The 22,727-nt window shown below is 45.1% G+C and overlaps 1 protein-coding gene across 5 annotated transcripts in view; it reads left to right on the top strand.

Moving 5' to 3' along the window:
• Nucleotides 1–533: 533 nt before the first annotated feature.
• PTPRO (protein tyrosine phosphatase receptor type O) overlaps nucleotides 534–22,727 on the top strand; it is a 550,218-nt gene continuing 528,024 nt past the window's right edge. For all 5 annotated transcript variants that reach the window (XM_063446603.1, XM_063446604.1, XM_063446607.1 and 2 more), the window contains exon 1: nucleotides 534–773. In XM_063446603.1, coding sequence (XP_063302673.1) covers nucleotides 699–773 — 75 coding nt within the window. In that variant the 5' untranslated portion in view covers nucleotides 534–698. The remainder of the gene's footprint in view (nucleotides 774–22,727) is intronic.

Genomic DNA, 22,727 nt, shown 5'->3' on the forward strand with positions numbered 1-22,727 from the left:
AGTTTGGGAGGGGAGAGCATGGCATGGAATGATGTCACAGTTTGGGAGAGGAGAGCATTGCATGGAATGATGTCACAGTTTAGGAGAGGAGAGCCTGGCATAGAATGATGTCACAGTTTGGGAGAGGAGAGCCTGGCATAGAATGATGTCACAGTTTGGGAGGGGAGAGCATGGCATGGAATGATGTCACAGATTGGGAGGGGAGAGCATGGCATGGAATGATGTCACAGTTTGGGAGGGGAGAGCCTGGTTTGGGAGAGGAGAGCCTGGCATGGAATGATGTCACAGTTTAGGAGAGGAGAGCCTGGCACGGAATGATGTCACAGTTTGGGAGGGGAGAGCATGGCATGGAATGATGTCACAGTTTGGGAGAGGAGAGCATTGCATGGAATGATGTCACAGTTTGGGAGAGGAGAGCATGGCATGGAATGATGTCACATTTTTGGAGGGGAGAGCCTGGCACGGAATGATGTCACAGTTTGGGAGGGGAGAGCCTGGCATGGAATGATGTCATTGTGGGGAGGGATCTGCTCTGCCTGTGAGAGAGATTGTGCCTTTGTGTTTTAGGCTAGGAGGATGCTGGAATGAGTATTTGTGTTAATCCATGAATCAGGGACATTGACCCAGCTCAGCCCATGTGATCCTTGTTAGAAACATCTGGAGCTCCGTCTTTGTGTGATTGCTGACAATTCATTTTAATGGTCGCAAATTTGCAGCCTGGAGCTGGAAGCCCAATGATTGCTGTGATGCTGTGTCTGTTCTGCTGCTTTCAGGTGAGGGATTGCCTGCCTGTCTGTCCATGCTCTGTCTGTCCTTCCACTGACAGCCCCCCCCTCCCCTCCCACCCCGGTACTACACACAAGGATGAAGGGCAATGAAGGCTCAGGCTGGGTGTGTGTGATGGTTATCTGTTTGATGTTCTGATTTCTAGGATACAATGTAATCGCCGTTTGTAAACAAGTGTTTTATTTTATCAATATTTATTGTTTTATTGCTGTGATGATCGTGACAATTCATGTGTCCGATACATTGTGTCTATAAATGGTAAATTGTGGGAGCGCTCTAATCTAATGGGAGCACTATCTCTCGCTGTGTGATAATGGGAGCACTCTGTCTCTCTCTGATAATGGGAGCACTCTCTGTCTCTCTATGTCTGTCTGATAATGGAAGCACTCTGTCTCTCTCTCTCTGTCTGATAATGGGAGCACTCTGTCTGTCTCTGATAATGTGAGCACTCTCTGTCTCTCTCTGTCTGATAATGGGAGCACTCTCTGTGTCTCTCTCATAATGGGAGCACTCTCTGTGTCTCTCTCTGTCTGATAATGGAAGCACTCTCTGTCTCTCTCTCATAATGGAAGCACTCTCTGTCTGTGTCTCTCTGTCTGATAATGGGAGCACTTTCTGTCTCTCTCTCTCTGATAATGGGAGCACTCTCTGTGTCTCTCTGTCTGATAATGGAAGCACTCTCTGTCTGATAATGGGAGCACTCTCTGTCTCTCTCTCATAATGGAAGCACTCTCTGTCTGTGTCTCTCTGATAATGGCAGCACTCTCTGTCTCTCTTTCTGTATGATAATGGGAGCACTCTGTGTGTGTGTCTGATAATGGAAACACTCTATGTCTGTCTGATAATGGAAGCATTCAATGTTTCTCTCCCTTTCTGTCTGATAATGGGAGCTCTCTCTCTCTGACAGTGTGAGCACTGTCTGATAATGGGAGCTCTCTCTCTGACAGTGGGAGTACTCTCTCTGACAGCGGAACTCTCTCTCTCTCTCTGAGAGTGGGAGCACTCTCTGATAATGTGAACTCTCTCTCTCTGAGAGTGGGAGCACTCTCTGATGATGGGAACTCTCTCTCTCTGAGAGTGGGAGCACTCTGATAATGGGAGCTCTCTCTCTGACTGTGTCTGTCTCTCCCTATGCTCACTCTAAAGTAAACCATGGACAGCAAGCTATAATAAGGGCTAGACAACCTTTGGCACTCCATATGTTGTGGACTACACCTCCCATGATGCTTTGCCAGCATTATGGATGTGAGAGCATTATGGGAGATGTAGTCTACAATATCTGGAGTGCTGAATGTTGCCTAGCCCTGGGTGTACTTTACATATGCTTCTCTGTAGAGTTCTATTGCTGTGCCTGCTTTTAGTGTGTAGAGACATGTTAACCCTTCCATTGTTTCATTCAGCGTCCAATGTCACAGAATTCCATCACTTTAGCCGCATTAGAAATGTATTCCATATTGGAGCATTTTAAAATCACCTGGTCTCTATCTCTGTAAATCTGTGTCTTCCAATGAATGTTTATTAAAGGGTTACTCTGCTTGTAACACTGCACATACGGAGATATTGTTACTTATGTGCGTGAGGCTAGTTAAACCCCCTCCACGTGTGAGATTAGCGGCCCAGAACACATAATGTAAATTCTGTGCATGATTTGCATCAGTCGTCAGCGCGCAGAGGGCCTTCATGGGGAACATTGCTTCCCCCTTCCACCCACCCTCTGTGTGCTCACTTCCTCCATTACAAACAGTTATTTATTTTAAATAACGCTTCCCCACTTCCCTTTACTCGCTGGCCCAGAATGTGAGCATGCGCTCTGAGCCAATGAAACAGTCCAATCACAGGCTTCTCTATCAGTAGAGGCCTCTGTAACTTCGGCAGAGGTGTGGATAATCAGTGGATAATCAGCGTTGGGAGATTCTCTAGATTCAAGGTAAGTATACTTTTTTTATTGTAAATTTTACTGCAAATTGAGAAGGGGCTTTACCTATAGTGGCCAATAGGGCATATAATACAGAAAAGGTCCCCCTCAAAAAGGTTGGCGGTATGTAACTACCTCTCTGCCCATGCTCCATCTTCCAGGCAGGTATCGACCCCTCTGCTTGTGTTCCGTCTCCCAGGCAGGTATCCATCCCTCTATCCGTGTTTCGTCTCCCAGGCAGGTATCAACCCCTCTGCTTGTATTCCGTCTCCCAGGCAGGTACCGACCCCTCTGCCTGTGTTCCATCTTCCAGGCAGGTACCAACCCCTCTGCCCGTGTTCCATCTTCCAGGCAGGTATCCATCCCTTTGTCTGTCCTCCTTCTTCCAGGTATCGACCCCCCTGCTTGTTTTCAGTTTTTTCAGAAAGAGACGACGCTTACATATCCACTGTATACACACACTGACAGACTACTACACACCTGTGATGTAGGGACTGTTGGGCTGTGTGTGAGTGTGTGCAGGTGAGTGTATGAGTTTGTGTATTGTGATGTATGGGCGGTTGGGCTGTTGGCTGTGGATGATGCACTTCCTTTCTTTTGGTTCTTTATTTCCTGTTCATGTTGGCAATTGGTGGAATGTTCTATGGGGGCCTATCAGTATCAGATTTAATATCGTCCAAACGCACTGCATTCTAATGCAGATGCCCTCTCTAGACTTCCATTGAAAATGGATTCACAACTAACTACCACAGAAAGATCTACACTATATTTTAGTGAGGTGATAACAGCCAGAGAAATTGCACAGGAGACAGCCAAGGACTCTGTGCAGAGGGAAATACTTGTTTTTGTATGCAAGGGTTGGCCACTAAGGTGTCCAATATATCTCAAGTCATTCCAAACAAGGGCTCAGGAGTTATCAATTCGAGATGGCTGCTTAATCTGGGGGAAAGGGTTGTTATCCCTTCTGTGTTACAGCAACGGGTGCTTGAAATTTTACATGCAGGCCCTCCTGGCATATTCCGCATGAAGAAGAAGGCAAGAGGTCATGTATGGTGGACAACCATTGATGAGGATATTGCCCGTTAGGTTTCAGGTTGCACTGGTTGTGCACAAGCACAGCGTGACTTGCCACATGGTGCAGTACAACCTTGGACCTGGCCTCTATCACCATGGCAGAGAATTCACATAGACCTTGCTGGGCCAATGGAAAATAAAATGTATCTGATTGTGGTAGATGCACATTCTAACTGGCCAGAAGTTGTATTCATATCACAGACCACTGCAGAAGCTACTGTTAAAGCATTACAGAAACTATTTGCAACATTTAGCTTACCCAGAGTGATTGTTTCTGGACAATTTCAGGCTTTTCTCAAGGAAAACGGTATTCGGCATCATCGAACAGCACCATATTATCCTGCTACTAATGGTCAAGCAGAATCTTGTGTTCAAACGCTAAAGGGTTTTCCGAGAGGTCTGAAAGCAGAAGGAAATAAGGCCTGAACAACATTTGTCGGAGTTCCTTCTACAGTATTGAAATATCCAGTGCAATATAACTGCTCCAGAGACTCAAAATCAAGATATTCTTCAAGATTTAATAGGGGATGATTTGGAGGAGATACCCCACGAAACTTAGGAACAAGAACTGCCAAGCCACATTTCAAGTAACCATGAAGGCTGTGGTCACGAAAATACTGGCCATTCAACAAGAGAGAGAAGGGCCACAAACTGCTGGCAACCACAAGATCCATTAAGGAACTATTGTCAGAGAAACTCCAGTGAGAAGGCGTAAATGGTATCCTAGTAGGAATAGAATAAGCTATCCTGAAGAAATAAGTGTAGATCTGGAAGATGATGGATAAAATTATACAGATTCAGAAAACATTTTTAAATTGTTCATTTATTATTGATGTCATGCTTCTGATCAGGTCAGAGATGAGACTGAAACTAGGGTCAATTTCAGGGTCTTTATTTTTTATCTTAGACATGATTTGTCTTGAAAATAATAAAAATAGCAGGACTTTTAGGAAGAGAGAATATAGAATAATCAATTAATGTAGTTAAAAGGTAAGTATTGTGTACTAAGAAATTTAGATTTAGGCAATAAGCCCTAGATGTGAGTAACAGGTAGTAGGTAGAAACAGAACCTATGCGATTTATAGGTAGTAATAAGAATGAGAACCTATAAAAGACGTTATAGGCAAAGTAACAGGAGATTCACCAAAATCAAAGATTTAGGCAATTTGCCACAGGCAGGATTTTTAGTATAGGATAACAGAATAGATATTACAAGAAATAAATAGAAGCAAACCTATAACTTAGAATTCTTTGTTACAGGAAAAACAAACTACAATAGACAGTACTAAAATAGAATTATAAAGGAATACAGGTGAGACATTTAGTGGATATGCCTCTTTTGGTTTGCAGGTTGTATAGCAGGATTTGGATATATGAGTTGGAGTCCTTTAGCATAATTCAAGGATTTTACTATTACCATGACGTAAAGTCATGATTTTATTAATGACACGGAGGCGAGTATTATGCTGCACTCTTTCTTTATTTCCCTCAGCAGCAAAGAAAAAAACCTTATAAACATAACCAATAATAACATTAACCCCTTCAGGACGGAGTCAATAGTGCACGTTCTGATCAAAACAAAACGTAAACAAAAACTGGAATTTGCGCTATATGTCTGTTCAACCGTAATTCACCTCTTTTATATTAAATGCACCCACACTTATTATATATCATTTTGTTCAGGAGAAACAGGGCTTTCATTTCATATAAAATATTTATATATGAAACAATTTATTATGAATAAAATAAAAAAAAACTGTAAGAAATTAGAATTTTTTTTTTTAATTTGTAGTTCCGCCTCACATTTTAGCTGTAAATGTCATAATACTGTTAGGTTTTACTGCAACAAAATGCACATATTTGTAATCAGCGATGTCTCACGAGTACAACAGTACCCCCCATTAACAGGTTTTATGGTGTTTTGGAAAGTTACAGGGTCAAATATAGAACGTTCCATTTTCAAATTGAAATTTGCCAGATTAGTAATGTTACCTTTGAGACGGTGTGGTAGCCCAGGAATGAGAATTACCCCCATAATGGCATACCATTTGAAAAAGTAGACAACCCAAGGTATTGAACGTGGGGTATGTTTAGTCTTTTTTAGTAGCCACTTAGTCACAAACACTGGCCAAAGTTAGCGTTCATATTTGTTTCTGTGTGAAAAAAGCAAAAAACTAATATTTGGCCAGTGTTTGTGACTAAGTGGCTACTAAAAATGACTGGACATACCCCATTTGCAATACCTTGGGTTGTCTACTTTTGCAAATGGTATGCCATCATGGGGGTAATTCTTATTCCTGGGCTACCATACGGTCTCAAAGGCAACATAACCAATCTGGCAAATTTCAATGTCAAAAAAATGAAATGCAAGCCTTATATGTGACTCCCTAACTTTCCAAAACACCATAAAACCTGTACATGGGGGGTACTGTTATTCTTGGGAGACTTCACTAAACACAAATATTAGTGTTTTAAAACAGTAAAACATATTACAACAATAATATAGTCCATAAAAGTGCCGTTTGTTTGTAAAAAATGCAAAAAACGTCACTTTTACTTAAAATATCATCGTTGTAATACAATTTACCAGTTTGAAACACTAATATTTGAGTTCAGCGAAGTCTCCCGAGTAAAACAGTACCCCTCATGTACAGGTTTTATGGTGTCTTGGAGAGTTACAGGGTCAAATATAGTGCTTGCGAATTAAATTCTCTGCACTTTCTCCCTGTGTTGTCAGGCATGTCAATCAAATTTTAATTAATTAAATGACATAATTATGTTAAAAAATTACTTAAATATACACGTAGAATTTTAATATATATGCATTTATAGGTATTTAAATTCTACGTGTATACTAATGTAATCTTTCATGTAATTATATGTATTTATCTATCTATATATATTTGCGGTTATTTGTATTTTATATATAGATAGATATATATAGAATGTCATTCTAAGTGTATTCTGTTTCCAATATATATATATTAATAACAAAATACAGTTAGAATGAAATTACATATGAATATATAATTTATTTTAAATTTTGTTTCAATATTTTATTTATTTATTTTATTATTTTATTTATTTATTATTGTAATTATACGTATATATATATAATATATATATGTAGATCTATTATATATATAATATATATACATATTATATATGTAACGTCATTCTAAGTGTATTTTAATACTAATATATATACTAATATTAGTATTAAAATACATTACGTATGACGTTACATATATATAATATGTATATATATTATATATATAATATATATACATATATTATATATATATAAATACTTGTATTTTATTTTAACATGTGTATTTAATTTTTTTTTTACACTACCTACCAGCAGGGGGACTCTCTAATATTTTAGACAGTCCCCCTGCTGGCATATCCATAGCCAGCTATAGGGGGCCATGTGATCGCTCTTTGAGAGCGATCACATGGCCCCCGGGGGCCTCATTTGCTGGAGGGGGGCTGCCTGGGCTCTCAGGCAGACCCCCAGAAGAGGATCGCGGCGGAGGTAAGTATAGCTTACCTCCTGGGGGCTTCAGCCGTTACGGCGTTCTATGCCGCCGCAACGGCTTTAAAGCCCTTTAAAGCCGCGACGGCATAGAACGCCGTAACGGCGTTAAGGGGTTAACAGTCTCAGGTGTATTATTCCCAGCAACAGGAAACAGCCAATCAGGTTCCACTTCTCAGGCATAATAGGTTCTGTCAAGCAATCCTGGTCCTCTTTATTTGCAGTCCCGAAGAAGTAAAATTATCCAACCAAACATTGAACCGGTTATAATGACCCACTCGCTGTGAGGTAGATTAGACTGTAAGAGAGGAAAAATATGGTAATACCTTAGCAGAATACTGGGTGTATGCATAAATCATATGTATCCGAGGTATGGTTTGGTTAGTGTTCTTGCCAAATGGAATATGTAGTTTAACCTATAAATTGGGTGACCGTAAAGGCTTAGATTAACGGAACTAGTGGCTTACCTGGTTCCAATCACAAAGATAACTTGACATTTTAGCGAGTATAACAGTAGCAGAGATACAAGTTTATAGTGACTTACCGTAGGTCAACTTACCCAACTGCCATCAACCTTTCCACCATCGTCGGGTGGGAGGGAGGGATAATACTCGGCTCCGTGTCATTAATAAAATCATGACTATACGTCATGGTAATAGTAAAATCCTTGAATTTTATTAAGACACGGAGGCTCCTATTATGCTGGTTTAAAGCTGAGAAACTACCGATCCTGCGAAGTGGTGTATTGACTTGAAATAAAAGTCACGGAAGGTAGATTCCGAGGACCAATCGGCTGCTTTCAAAATGTCTTCCAGACAACAACCTATCGAAGAGGCTTTGGAAGCCATCGCTCCCCGTATGGAGTGGGGTGAAAATATGGATGTGTCAATTCCTGCTGTAGCCATAATCCATTTGACCCAGCGAGCCAGGGTCGGGGTAGACACCGGTAGGTGTGGTTTTTGGAAGGATATGAAGAGTTCATGTTTAGTTGGGTCCCGAAATGCCGTGGTGCGAAGTTCGTAGGATTGTAGGCATTTAACCGGGCACAAGCGTGGTTTGTCCGGAAAGGATGGGTATGTCACTCTCTTTGTTGAGGTTTTCGTTCTCCGGGTTATATCGAAAGTGACCCCTTCTGGAATATAGGACTGTGCGGTGACATCTAAGGCCCTGACGTCAGAAACCCTTTTGCAGGATACAAGGCAGAGGAGCATAGCCAGTTTTGCTGACAATTGTTTTAGAGATAATGTTGCATTATCTGGCCAGGATTCGAGGAAGTTGAGGATAATGGAGACATCCCATAGTACTGAATAGCGTGGCAGCGGGGGTCGTGCGAATCTGATGCCGCGTAGGAGTCGGCATACCAGCAGATGGCGTCCTATCGGTGTTCCCTCGATGCCTTGGTGTGCGGCTGAAATGGCCGATCTGTAAAGGTTCACTGTGCGGTATGCTTTGTCGCTTTCAAAGGATGAGGTTAAGAATTGAAGGATCAACGTCAGAGGAGCCGATATAGGATCCAAGTCCCGTTCCATGCACCAATCGCGCCATTTGCTCCAAGCAGATTTATAAGCTCGTCTCGTGCCGGGTTCCCATGCGGTCTCAAGAAGTTGGAGAGTTGATTCCGAAATTCCCTTGACTGGGTAGGGCTCCCTGAAACCAGCCACGCTGTGAGGTGAATTAAACCTTGTTGAATCAGGGGATGGGGGGACCCGTCCGGGTCCTGAAGTAGATAGTCGAAGTGTGGGAGGATGCGGGGTATGTCTATCGCCATCTCCAACAGGGAAGGAAACCATGGTTGGGCCGGCCATAATGGTGCCACGATCACTACAGTTCCCGTCTGTCGCCGTAGTTGCAGTAGGCAACGGGGAATCAATGCAAATGGAGGAAAAGCGTAGTTCTTTGTGGAGGACCAGTCCTGGGTAAAGGCATCTGTTGCCAGTGCCGCTGGGTCCGGTTTCCAACTGAAAAATCTGGGAAGTTGTGTGTTCAAGCGGGAAGCGAACAAGTCCTTGTCCAGAGGGCCCCACAGGGACTGGATGTCTTGGAAGCCAATCCAGGTGCCAATCGCTGGAATCCCTGAGATGTCTTGAGCACCAGTCCGCCGTTGTGTTGCAGAGGCCTGTGATGTACTCTGCTGTGACCGAAATGCCTTGTGCCAGGCAAAACTGCCAAAAGTCCCATGCCAAATTTGCCAGGACCTTCGATTTCGTGCCTCCCAAGTGATTTATATACCGGACTGCCGATATAGTGTCCATTTTCAGAAGGATGGCACATGGGGCTTGAGTTGGAGAAAAACTGCGGATTGCTAAGGAACCGGACAGGAGTTCCAGGCAATTGATGTGAAGTGCTGATTCCACTTCGGACCATCTGCCACCTGTAGATACATTGCCACAGCGTGCCCCCCAACCGTGTAAGCTCGCATCGGATTCTATTATTATGTCTGGTGCGGTGCCGAAAATGGCTCGGCCATTCCAGGCTTCCATATGGGAGAGCCACCATTTGAGTTCTGTTTTCGCCTCTGTGTTCAGAGTGATCATGTCCGCGTATGAGGTCCCGTCTCTCAAATGGGAGGCTTGTAGGCGCTGTAGCTCTTGGTAGTGCAGAGGGCCTGGGAAGATGGCCTGTATGGAGGCCGCCAAGAGGCCAATCATTCTCGCCAATTGTTTTAGGGAGATGGCTCGTTTGTGTGCCAATTCCAAGACCTCCTCAGACACAAGGGAGGCGTCTTGCTGGGAAAACAGAATTTCCTGTGGTAGGGAGAGTTGTACTGGAAGGTACAGGAACTCTAAGGTATACCCTCTCACCGTGTTTAACCCTTTAACGCCGTTACGGCGTTCTATGCCGTCGCGGCTTTAAAGGGCTTTAAAGCCGTTGTGGCGGCATAGAACGCTGTAATGGCTTAAGCCCCCTGGAGATCGGAGGTACTCACCTCCGCCGCGATCCTCTTCTGGAGAGCTGCCTGACAGCCCAGGCAGCCCTCCCCGGCAAATGAGGCCCCCGGGGGCCATGTGATCTCAAAAAGTTCTGTGGCCATCGCGCAGTTGGCATTGCCAATCAGACAAATTACTCTTTGTATCCAACCACTTATGGCGGAACGATCCAACTCCTGGTCGTTTTCAACCATATCAAACAATTTAGTTGCTGGGCCCAGTATATCTAAAATCTTATCCTGGCAGTTGCGCAGGGAGAAATCTAGGCTTTTATTAGGCTTCCAACCTGTCTTGCCCAGGAATTTAATGATTTTCGGGTCCACTGCAGGTGTTCTGCAGGCCTCGTCAGGGATAGTGGGACGTGGGCATTCTGCCTGTAGTTTATTACGCATTGCCTTATTTAAAGGCTTGCGAATTCTCGATGCTATGTATTTGGCCACATGGGCCAAAGGGGACCATTCCGCTGATCTTGGATGACGCAGGTCATCGGGGTCGAACAGAGGTTCCCCATAAGGGTCTGAGAGTTTGCTTGCATCGTCTGGGGCCTTAAGCTCCATGTCATACGAGTCCGATTGAGGCGTATTGTGCTCTCTGGGGTCATGGTCTTCGGCCATGCCATCTGACTCGGGATCTGATGGATCCTCCGTATCCATGCAGGTCTCTTCTTCAATCTCGCTGAGATCCGACTCAGAGTCTAGTTGGGCTTTTGCCTTTTTCCATAATATAGCCGATTTTGCCCAGCTAGTGGCTCTTTTGCGCGGTGTTACATTAGGCGCGCCATCTGTGACAGGTGTATAGCTGTCCATCTTTGAGATTGAAGCGTGTTTAATTTTAGCCATGGCCTTGCGGCCAGTGTGAGGCTGTGTTGGGGTTATAACAGGCAAAGCCTGGGTAACGGTCGGCTGAGCCGATTTCTGTGCTTTAAGCAAAGCATGTGTAAGAGTCTGTGAAATTGACTCAGACATCAGTCCCATGGCCGACGTGAGGGCCTTAGTCATGACATGTGACATAGAGTTGTCAATCAATAACTGCATATCTGCAGCAGGATCAAATTCAGCGGGGATAGCCGCTGCAATATCAGATACCCCTGCTGGTGTTTTAACACTCCCTAAATTGGTGTTATTAGACCCTGAAGGAGTGGGTACATCCTTGTTACCAGGCATATTGGGGTGTATTTATTACCTACACCAATATCAAAGTTGTGATAGAAAGATAAACATAAATGGAGGGTTGGAGAGAAAAAACGTGTCGCAAGAGTATTCTGAGAACGGACAGAAGCTGAAATAGCCTGCCCTTCGGTGGGTCCCCGCTCAGAACTCAAGCTGGTTTTAGCTCATCTTGTGCCATTACAGAGAGAACATATCTGAAGCATATCAGACTGGTCCCACCCATACGTGCAGTCCAGATCCGAAATGCCAGCAAGTTCTCTCTGCACGCGAGATACAGCAACCCCAGACGATCGTTTCAGCCTTGTTAGGCATCATCAGTGAGGCATAACTGATATCTCTCTAGGCACCGTGAGCAAGGGGTCCACGTCTGGATTACCCTTTAAACTTATGGAGAGAAAAAACGGGTCGCAAGAGTATGGAGGGTTTATTAACGCAGAGGAGAGAAAGGGGTAATAGGTTTTTAAGGGAGGAGTACTCACAGAAAAACATATGCATATACACTAGGAAGGAATAAGGAGCCGTCCGACCGCCACAGTAGCTGAATCCCAACTCCGAGGTCCGGTCGTTGGGGGTGGAGCTGCGTGCTGAGCGCTGGAACAAAGAAAATGGCCGCCGCGAGCAGCGGTGATAAGAGGAGAGCCCGGCTGTAAAGCCGGTTAAGTGGTTAAGCGGTGCTTGCGTGAAATTGTAATCACTGTGATGTGATTACATTTGTGAGCCGTGTCCGGGGAGCCAGTCGCATGGTTCTGCTCAGTGTAGTGGCGATCGTCCCCGGCGGGAAGGGAAAAAAGGCGCGAAGCGCCGTGACAGGGTATTAGCAGCTCCAGCCGACGTCCCCGAGCCCGGCAAAATTAGGCTGTGGGAGTTAGACTGGGCTAGGGAGACCCAAATGGGAAGCAAATAGGAAATCGTAAAGAATATAAATACTAATCCAAAGTCATTAATGGCAATTGAAACCATGTAAAACACAACATAGTACCATGATGTTATAAAATTAACAATAGCAACAGAAATATCATTAAAGGACCACTCTAGTGCCAGGAAAGCATACTCGTTTTCCTGGCACTAGAGTGCCCTGAGGGTGCCCCCACCCTCAGGGACCCCCTCCCGCCCGGCTCTGGAAAGGGGAAAGAGGTAAAAACTTACCTTTTTCCAGCGCTGGGCGGAGAGCTCTCCTCCTCCGATCCTCCTCTTCTCCTCCCCGTCGGCTGAATGCGCACGCGCGGCAAGAGCTGCGCGCGCATTCAGCCGGTCACATAGGAAAGCATTCATAATGCTTTCCTATGGACGCTTGCGTGCTCTCACTGTGAAAATCACAGTGAGAAGCACGCAAGCGCCTCTAGCGGCTGTCAATGAGACAGCCACTAGAGGACATAGGGGGAAGGCTTAACCCATTCACAAACATAGCAGTTTCTCTGAAACTGCTATGTTTATGAAAAAATGGGTTAACCCTAGAAGGACCTGGCACCCAGACCACTTCATTAAGCTGAAGTGGTCTGGGTGCCTAGAGTGGTCCTTTAATGCTAATTGTAGCGGACTGGACCCTGCACCAGAGTCTGCCCCAGTTTCCTGGAGGGGACTGCTTGCTCGCCTCCTGCCCAGTGATTATGGCCCCTGGGAGACATTGCCCTTTAAGGGACTGAGTTGGGGCTTATGGACTGCTATTATACTGTACTGACCCTTTAAGAACTGTATTTGGGCATAATGGATTGTATAATACTATTCCTAGCCCTTTAAATACTTTGGGGAAAGATTGGCACTTTTTATATGGCACTTCGGATGCAGCTGAAGTGCCGAAGTTGTCGAAGTTGTCAAAGTTGTCGAAGTGACCGGCATCGGACAAATGACCACGTGGCGGCGGCCATTTTAACTTCGAACACCGCCGACCCTTACCATCGACTCCACTTCGACACTTCGACTAAAGTCGAAGTACCGGCAACACTTCGAACGGGACTTAGCCGTTTTTATTCAGGAAACTGACCGACCGCACAGCCCAAATCCATGGAACAGTTTTGGGCAAGAAAATGTGCTTGCGGTCGGTCATAAAAGAACTTCCATGTAACTTTTGATATACTGGAGGGATTTGTATGATTTTTGAGAATGTTTGTTTAAAGTATGCTGAGTCTGAATATGTTATTTTTATGGAGATTGGATGTATGGTTTTAGAGTTATGAATGTCGGTTAAAAAGTATGTTTTAAAATGTATGTATAATTGGATTACCTCCCAGGCTAAGGGGAGGGAATCTGTGGGATATAACCATTGTGTGATTGGTGTATTGTAAATCCCTCCCTTGCATGGGAGAATCCTTTATAAGACAGTGTGTGAATAAATCTGGAGTTCCTGTTTTAACCCTCAAAGTGAAGTGTCGTCTCATTCTTGGGGGGAGGATTTATTGCATGCTGTTTCAGTTTGACTGCTAGGAGTGCAAACCTATTCGTATGGTTCCTATTTAACTGTCTACAGCATTCAGAGGCTTGAGAGGATTTATATGCTTCTCAGATTCGGTGATTGTGGTGTCTGCCAGAGTGCTTGGAGTCCTCAGGAAACGCTAGGAGCATCCTTTAACGGAGGTACCCAGTCGGGGTGCCAGGCGATCCGTTACATTGGTGGCAGCGGTGGGATGGCATCCTAGTGCGAGGTAAAGCAGCTCAGAGACACCGTTCGTGGATTTACAAAGTGAGGGTAACGCTAGTACCCGTACAGCGCCCCTATCTACAAAGGAACCAACGTCGGCAGTGCAAGCATGGCGCCTGGCTACACTCAGGAGCTGTTGGACAGAGAGGTTGCCATGCGGCTGGCTTACTTGGGACCCAACCCCAAGGAGAAATACGTGCAGTTTGTGAGGAAAGTAACGGCAGAGTTCCTGCAGAGTCTAGCAGATTTGAACAGAAAGGGAGCTGAGGGTGTCGTCCCTCCTCCCCAGTGGCAGTGTGTATCCCAGGGAGCTGAAGGTGCCGTCCTTCCTCCCCAGCGGCAGTGTGTATCCCAGGGAGCTGAAGGTGCCGTCCTTCCTCCCCAGCGGCAGTGTGTATCCCAGGGAGCTGAAGGTGTTGTCCTTCCTCCCCAGCGGCAGTGTGTATCCAAGGGAGCTGAAGGTGCCGTCCTTCCTCCCCGGCGGCAGTGTGTTTCCCAGGGAGCTGAAGGTGCCGTCCTTCCTCCCCAACGGCAGTGGGTACCCCAGGGAGCTGAAGGTGCCGTCCTTCCTCCCCAGCGGCAGTGGGTACCCCAGGGAGCTGAAGGTGCCGTCCTTCCTCCCCAGCGGCAGTGTGTACCCAAAGGAAGCTGAAGCTGCCGTCCTTCCTCCCCAGCGGCAGTGTGTACCCCAGAGAGCTGAAGGTGCTGTCCTTCCTCCCCAGTGGCAGTGAAGGTGCCGTCCTTCCTCCCCAGCGGCAGAGTGTCCTGCAGGCAGCAGAGACAGTCAGTCTCGCACCCCAGCCGCAGGACAAAATATTGAAAGGGGAGACAGTTGGCTCCCCTCTCTACCAGCAGAGAGAGTGTCAGGGTTCCTATTTTAACCCTCAAAGTGAAGTGTCGTCTCATTATTGGGGGAGGATTTATTGCATGCTGTTTCAGTTTGACTGCTAGGAGTGCAAACCTATTCGTATGGTTTCCTATTCAACTGTCTACAGCATTCATATGCTTGAGAGGATTTATACGCTTCTCTGATTCGGTGGTTGTGGTGTCTGCTGCAGTGCTTGGAGTCCTCAGGAAACGCTAGGAGCATCCTTTAACGGAGGTACCCAGTCGGGGTGCCAGGCGATCCGTTACAGGGACCATGCGTGCGGTTGGTTAAATTATGACTTTCAGGAAATTCCTGAACTGATCTGGGTGATTTTGGGATATTTTGGTAACTTTTGTGGAGTTTAATGTATTTTAAAGGTACTTTTGGGGTGTTTGGGAAAAGTGTGTTTTTTGTGCTTGGAGATAATTGAGTTTAATACATGTAGCGGAGTAGTAGGGGTTAATCCATGGTATCTCCGCTGGTAGTCAGGATAAGCAGGTAAAACACAGGTAGCGTAGTAATAATCCCTTCCTCCCAAGAACTAGACGGCACATAGCTTGGAGGTCAACTGAGGTTTTAATTGCAGATCACAGTATTTGTGTGGTTTAATATGTAAGGGGTTTCCAAAGTCACATTCCAGGGATTTATAATAGTGGACTACATGGGAAACTTAGCTTACACGCAGATTTCCCATCATACACTGCTGTACCAGAGAGATAATTACCCCAGAATGCACTGGGAATGGGATTATCTCCTGGTACAGAAAATACAGTCTTTTACATTGAAATACATAACTTTGGCAATTCCCCTCATATTTCACCGAATGACCCCTTATTAGATTGCAGGGATCAATCGGTACAATATACCGAAGTACCGCTCTGATCCCTGCGGAAACAACCGAATGCGGCTTAAAATATACATTCATATGAACTGGGTCTTAACAGAGAAAACTCACGAATGGGTTTAATTTCCCGAAGGAGAGAGATTACCGAATGCTATGGAAGTTCAGCGGTGTTTGAAAATCAAGTGACCGATTTCGGTTCCAGGCAGTCGATGACCAAACACCGCTGAAATCTAACAAAGCAAAGATGGCCGTCGCCATGTGTTCGGTATAGGAACGGCGGCCACACACAGAACACTGATTAAAGGACGGATACAATGTTTCGGTGTACTAATGAGTGGCACACGATCTTCTGGGGTGGTCTCTTATTCGGTATTTTGTTTGTTTAACGAACAGGGTTGGAATCCCCTGTTCGTGAAACTTGAAACATCGGGTTAGTGGTATTCGTGCGCTGAAACACACGAATACATAGGAACATTAGGTGAAATCTGGCTATGCAGATACATTTAACAGGGGTTAGGTTTCTCCTGGATGGAGACACAAAGGAACAACAGTCAGCCATATATATGCATTATAGTCTATAAGTGGCTAGGTTTGCCACAATACAGTGCTTGACTCAATTATCTCCCAGGCACAGGGGAGGGATTATCTTGTTTTGTATGGGAGTGTCCTGGACCCGAGAGCCAATGTAATCATGTGTATGTTTTTACTGTAGTCTACTCTCAGATCAAGGCGGGACCTCCATATAAGGGTAGTTGTGGCTGCCAATAAAGGTATTCCAGCTTGTACTCCCAGAACTGGTTGTCTGGTTACTGGGAGGGGAAAGGGCTATTCTTTGATCACTCTTCCTGTGTGGAAGATTCAACGGGGAAAGTCCTTGTAAGGACTACAGCTCCCAGGACTGAGTGTCGTCCAGTGCCTGGGGGTTGCTAGAGCGCGTTCCCCATTCGGCTCCAGGAGGGAGTGGTTCCAGGACAAGAGCTCCCAGGACTGAGTGTCGTCCAGTGCCTGGGGGTTGCTAGAGCGCGTTTCCCATTCGACTCCAGGAGGGAGCGGTTCCAGGGCCCCAGTCAAGCCACAGTGATTGAGGGCAAGAGTGCTGAGCTTTGTCCCCTGTTCCAGCTTGGAAGTAGTCCTTGGCGGAGGTACCCAGCCAGGGGTACAGGGAGCTCCGCTACAGTGCCGAACCAGGGGCACCCAGTGAAACCTGCTACTGACAGCTGGGCAGGGTAACTCCCAAAACAGTGTATCAGACTTGGACCATAGTCGGTGGTCAGGAGCCCAACTTCCACACGCCTCCAGGAGTTCATGGCAATTGTACGTGGGAAAGGAGTGTTTGTCACAACACACACACTAACAGACTACTAAACATTCAGGTACACACACCCTGACAGACTACTACACACCTATTCACCCACTGTCTACAATCACTGACAACACACCCACTCACACACTGTATACACTCCCTGACAAAGACTACTACAAACACACTCACACACAGTATACAACCTACTCCACACCAACACACATTATACAGGCATTGACTCACACACAGACAGTGAATGCTACACACACATTAACCCACAATATACTGACACTGGTTCAGACACTGCTACACACACAGTATACAAACACTGGCAAACTTTCTATACCCCAAACAAAGTATCTAGTGTAAAAAATATATAGAAATTATAATATTTTCATGATTTAAAATTCAGAAATCAATATGGAGCAATGGGGCCAGTATTCAAGCTCTAAGTGGATATGGCATGGACTGTATAATCCCTGCCTTGGGAGGCTCTTGAGGTACCTTCAAATCAATATATGTACATGTATAGAAAAAGAGGAAAACAAATAGCATAATATGTAGGGATAATATAAAGAGCAGATAGCCTACTGACATCTAATACAACATGAACTTGCTCTAAGAATATGCACTCTGGTGGATAGTGCCAACCAGCGGACTAACCAAGATTATGCATACTAGGAATCCAGTAAACTTCAGATCACAAATTCAAAAATGAAAACACTTGAAATGATCGCACTTCGCTTGCGGCTTCTTCAGAAGTGTGCACAGCTTTGCTCTCGTATGTCCTTTAAATAGGGGGATTAACAAGCCTGAAATGAGTTCCTCATGTTTTGAATTGCCTGCGTGTAGATGGCATCCTCCTAGCGATCACATATGGCGTATTACCGTCAGTTCATAGTTCAAGAAGTGATGTATCGCCAGAAGTCCATGACTAAATTAAGCCGCCATTTTGCCATATTCATATACATTACTAAAGGCAACAAGCCTCCTTAATAAATTAAATAAGAGAATAGTATGGATATTGTAGCGGAGCCCTAGTAGGGACTCTACTCCGCTGGTTACTCCAAAATATACTCAGGAACAAGTAAAACAATCCAATGGAACAGTCAGGCACAGCAAAATAATCAAAGAATCTCCCACCTCCTCCCCAGCAACTAGACGACACTCAGCTCTGGGGGTATAACTAAATTTTATTCACACATACACAGTTTTTAAACCATCTCCCATGCAAGGGGTCTCACAGGCAGAAAATGCAAGGGTTTCAATCCCAGGATCCCTTGTGTCTGAGAAATAATTGCCTGAGTAAACTCCTCCAATTTAATTATCTCTCAGGTACAAAAAATCTCCCAAATATCCCGCACTCCAAAAGTCCCCCAAGCATACGTAGGAACCCCACAAGAAGTACATTCCCTGATAGCCCGGATCTAAAGTGACCAGCATATCCAAGAATCACTCAGATTGGTTTGGTAGAACGGGAACGGCATTGTGTGGAAGATTTGACCATCCAGACATAAGCTGGTAGCCCAAAATAGTTCAAGGAGAATAGGTGCCCTGGCTGGTCTCTGTTCGTGGGGTTCCTGTGCGAAAACCATACAAGTGCATCTCTTGCTTTCATGATACAAATGCTCCCCCTGTTCGGTACTTTATATCTCCCGAACGTCGTTTGTGTAGGTGGTAGGGAACGGGAACGGACAGCAGTTGACAGTTTACCGATGTTCACGCGAATGCCAAGCCGAAAATAATTCCAGGCACTCAACGACCAAGTATCACTGCCCTCGTTCAGGAGACAAGATGGCCACCATTCTCCCAGCCACGTGTTCGGTTATACCCAGGAGAAGCACTCATTATTTGTTTCCCTTGCGGTTTCTCTCTTAAGTGGTTGGTGCGTTCTGATGGGGTACCGGGGTGGTCCTTGTTTGGAAGACTCTGTTCGTATAAAGTCTCACCACACAAAATAACCGGGGCAAAATACACAAAATAACAGGGGGAAGATACAGACAGCCAATATATGGAATAAAAGTAGGTTGCAAATGTCCATTCCGCTACAGATAATTAAATAGCAAATACATGAAACATAATCATTTAGAATTCGACATAGCAAAGGGCACGATAGCGGATTAGGAATGGGTAGAAAACTCAATAAATATTTTAAAACTTATAGAAAGAATAATAATTAGCATTTTTTTTTAAATACTCCTTTTCTATCTCCTATCTGCCTAATCTACTATCACTCTTAAAGAGTTTGGTTTAAAGAGCAATGCCTGCCAACTTTAAAGGGACACTATAGTCACCAGAATAACTACATACAGCTTAATATAGTTGTTCTGGTGAATGCTGCCTTTTCAGAGAAAAAACTGTGTTTACATTACAGCCTAGAAACACCTCCAGTGGCACTCACTCCGACGACCACTAGAGGTGCTTCCCGGGTAGTGCTGCCCAATGTTCAGCCTCTCCACACTCTGTATGGAGATTCTCAAGATTAAATGCATCTCAATAAGGAGATGCTAATTGGCGCAGAGCAGTGTTTTGCCCTGCCTGCACATTAGCTTCCTAATGCTTTCCTTTAGCAAAGCATTGGATTGGCAGCTACCTATATAGTATTTTTTAACAGTATAAGGTCATAAATACACAATTTGTATTCCTGACCCAATAGTGTTCCTTTAACATCCTGGGATCATTATTATGTAAATTGTGATGGGCTGATACATTGTGCTTGTTATATCCTATATTATGGCAGTGTTCTCCCATACTAATTTTTTTTATTTTTTTTTTAAATTTGAAACTTGGTTTTATTGGTGCATCACATTGTTTAGTGTTTGGCTCCTGCTCGCCAGGGTACAGAATAAAAGAGAGGGGGTTATGCAGGACATTTTGTTACATCATTGGGGTCACGTACATTTACATTTTTCACATAATGGTGCTTTAACACATTTCCGTCCTAAACTCTGTTCAGCATTGCTATTTCATCTATAAATTGGCTCGGAAATCTCCTGGTCCCCTTTGTTGTCAATACGTGTAGTTCGTTCTGGGTATGTGTTGTTTGCTCGTTGTCCTGTCCCCTCTAATCGTTGCCCCATCCCCCCACCATTTCCCTCCTCAGCTCTGTGTCTTCCCCCCTCGATCTAGTCAACCTGGGTGTTCGTCAAGGTACGTTCTCCATCTTTCCCCCGCTTGGCTTGTGTGCTTCCTTTGCCCTATGTGTTTATCTGCCATTAGTTTATATTTCCAGTTGAGAGATGTTTGTGTTATTAGTGCTTCTCTAGTGGGTTTCTGTGGTGATTTCCATGCCCTTGCTATAATGGTCACTGCTGCTACAAGTAGGTGGAATACCAATCTCTCTTCTGTTTTGCCTAGTGTTGTTGGTATCATAAATAGTATGCCTTGTTCCATGGTTATAGGCCATGTTCTACCCAGCAGCTCCGTCGCCACCTTTTCCACATCCCTCCAGAACGGTTTTATGTTGTTACAAGACCACCATATGTGGCTCATTGAGCCTTCCCTCCCTCTACATCTCCAGTATTCAATTGTCGTGCCCTTGTATATCGCCGCTAGTTTCTCTGGCACCATGTACCACCTGTATTGTAATTTTCGGATGGTCTCTAGGTGGGTTGTGCATAGTGTGTTCCCCTTGTGTATTGTGAATGCCCTTTGCCATACCTCCGCCTCAATGTTATATCCCAATTCTGTGTGCCATGCTGTTTGGAAATTCATGACCGTCTCTGTGTCTGGTGTTAGTAGAGAGGTGTACATTGTCGACAGTGCTTTCTTAGGGGGTCTGCCCGCCAGGCACAGTTTTTCGATGCTGTTCGTTTGTGTTGTCTCTTGGCTCTGTATTTTCGCGCCTGCCAGGAACGACTTAATTTGTAAGTACGTGAACAGCGCTCTATTAGGTATGTTGTAAAGTGTTTGGAGTTCTGGGAAGGGTAGCAGTTTGTTTTCCTTATATAGATCCTTTATCTTGGTGCAGCCCCGCTCTTCCCATTGCTTTGTGTCTAGGGATGGGACTCCCACTTTAAGGCATGTGATTGGTGCTTCCTACCTTATTGCTCTTTGCTCGTTCTCGCTTCCCCTAGCCTCATCCCAGTGTTTAAGTGTCAGAATAGTGGTCGGTAGGGGGTTCAGGTGTTGTGAGCGCATGGATTTCGGGAGCCAAAAAAGGTCCCTCAGGTCCTGTTTAATGATCCAATGGGCCTCTATTTTGGTCCACTGTGGTGTTTCCCCCTCCGCTGTGGCTGCTTTGACTGTCGCTAGCTGTGCTGCCTTGTAGTAGTCTTTGATGCTTGGTAGGCTTAGCCCCCCCCCTCCAGTTGGGTATACCAGATGTCACCCTTGGTTTTTTGTTGGCCCACACGAATCGGGTTATTAATCTCTGTATTGTGGCTAGGTGTGTGAATGGCAGTGCAATGGGTAGGGTGCGTAATAGGTATTGGAATTTTGGGAGTAGCATCATTTTCACTGCTGCCATCCTCCCCACCCATGATAGATATTTCCCTTCCCATGATATGAGTGTGGTGACCATAACCTTCGTGAGTGCGATGCAGTTTTTGTCCAGTAAGTTGTTGAGATTGGGTGGGATTTTGATGCCCAGGAAGGTTAAGTGATCTGTTCTCCAATCTAAGGGGAAAACTGCTTTAAGTCTCTCTAGTGTGGTAGATTTGATCCCCATTCCCATGGCCTGCGTCTTGGTGACATTCAGTTTATAATATGATTGTTTCCCATATTCGGCGATAGTTGCCATTAAGTTTGGTAATGATATGTGTGGCTGCGTTAGGGTCAGTAACACATTGTCTGCGAATAAGTTTGCTTTATATTCTCTGTCTCCTATTTTCACTCCATGAATTTATGTGTTTTGTCTTATGGCCGCTGCCAGCGGTTCTAGGGCCATCACGTATAGTAGCGGTGAAAGGGGGCACCCTTGTCTTGATCCATTCGTTATCTTAAGAGAGTCTGAGACGAATCCCGCATTCAGAACCCTTGCTGTGGGTGAGTTGTATAGTGCCCTGACCGCTGAGAGGAAGCCCTCTGGCACCTCAAATCGAAGGAGGACCTTTTCCAGGAACTCCCAACTCAGGCGGTCAAAGGCTTTTTCTGCGTCTAGCGACACCAGCAAGCCTCCCACTTTCATGCGTTGGGCACTCTGAATGATATCTAGTACTTTCCTGGTGTTGTCCCCTTCCTGTCTATTTTTTATAAACCCAACTTGGTCGGTGTGCATTATGTGTGGTAGTATCTTGCTGAGGCGCATTGTGTATATTTTAGCGTACAGTTTAGCATCTGTGTTTAACAGGGATATGGGGCAGAAATTTTGTGGGCAAGTGTTTTTTTTTCCTGATTTTGGGAGAGGGATAATGTGGGCTATCAAGGTCTCAGTGGGCAGTTGTTGTGCGTGTGTGGCTTCATTAAACTTTTTTACCAAGTGTGGCGTTAGGGTTTCGGGAAACATTTTGTAGTAGCCATTTGCAAAGCCATCTGGCCACGGGGATTTACTTATTGGTAGATTCAGGATAGCTTCCTTTACTTCTTCATGTGTTATGGGGGCGGTAAGTTCCTGTTTTTGCAGTTGCGTGAGGGTGGGTAATTGTATCGTGTCTAAATAGTCCTGAATGTCTTGGGGGCGCGGTTGGTGCGTTTGTTTGTCCTTGGCTAGATTATATAGCGACGTGTA

This window comes from Pelobates fuscus, chromosome 3 (assembly GCF_036172605.1).
Source record: "Pelobates fuscus isolate aPelFus1 chromosome 3, aPelFus1.pri, whole genome shotgun sequence".
Classification (NCBI taxonomy): Eukaryota; Metazoa; Chordata; class Amphibia; order Anura; family Pelobatidae; genus Pelobates; species Pelobates fuscus.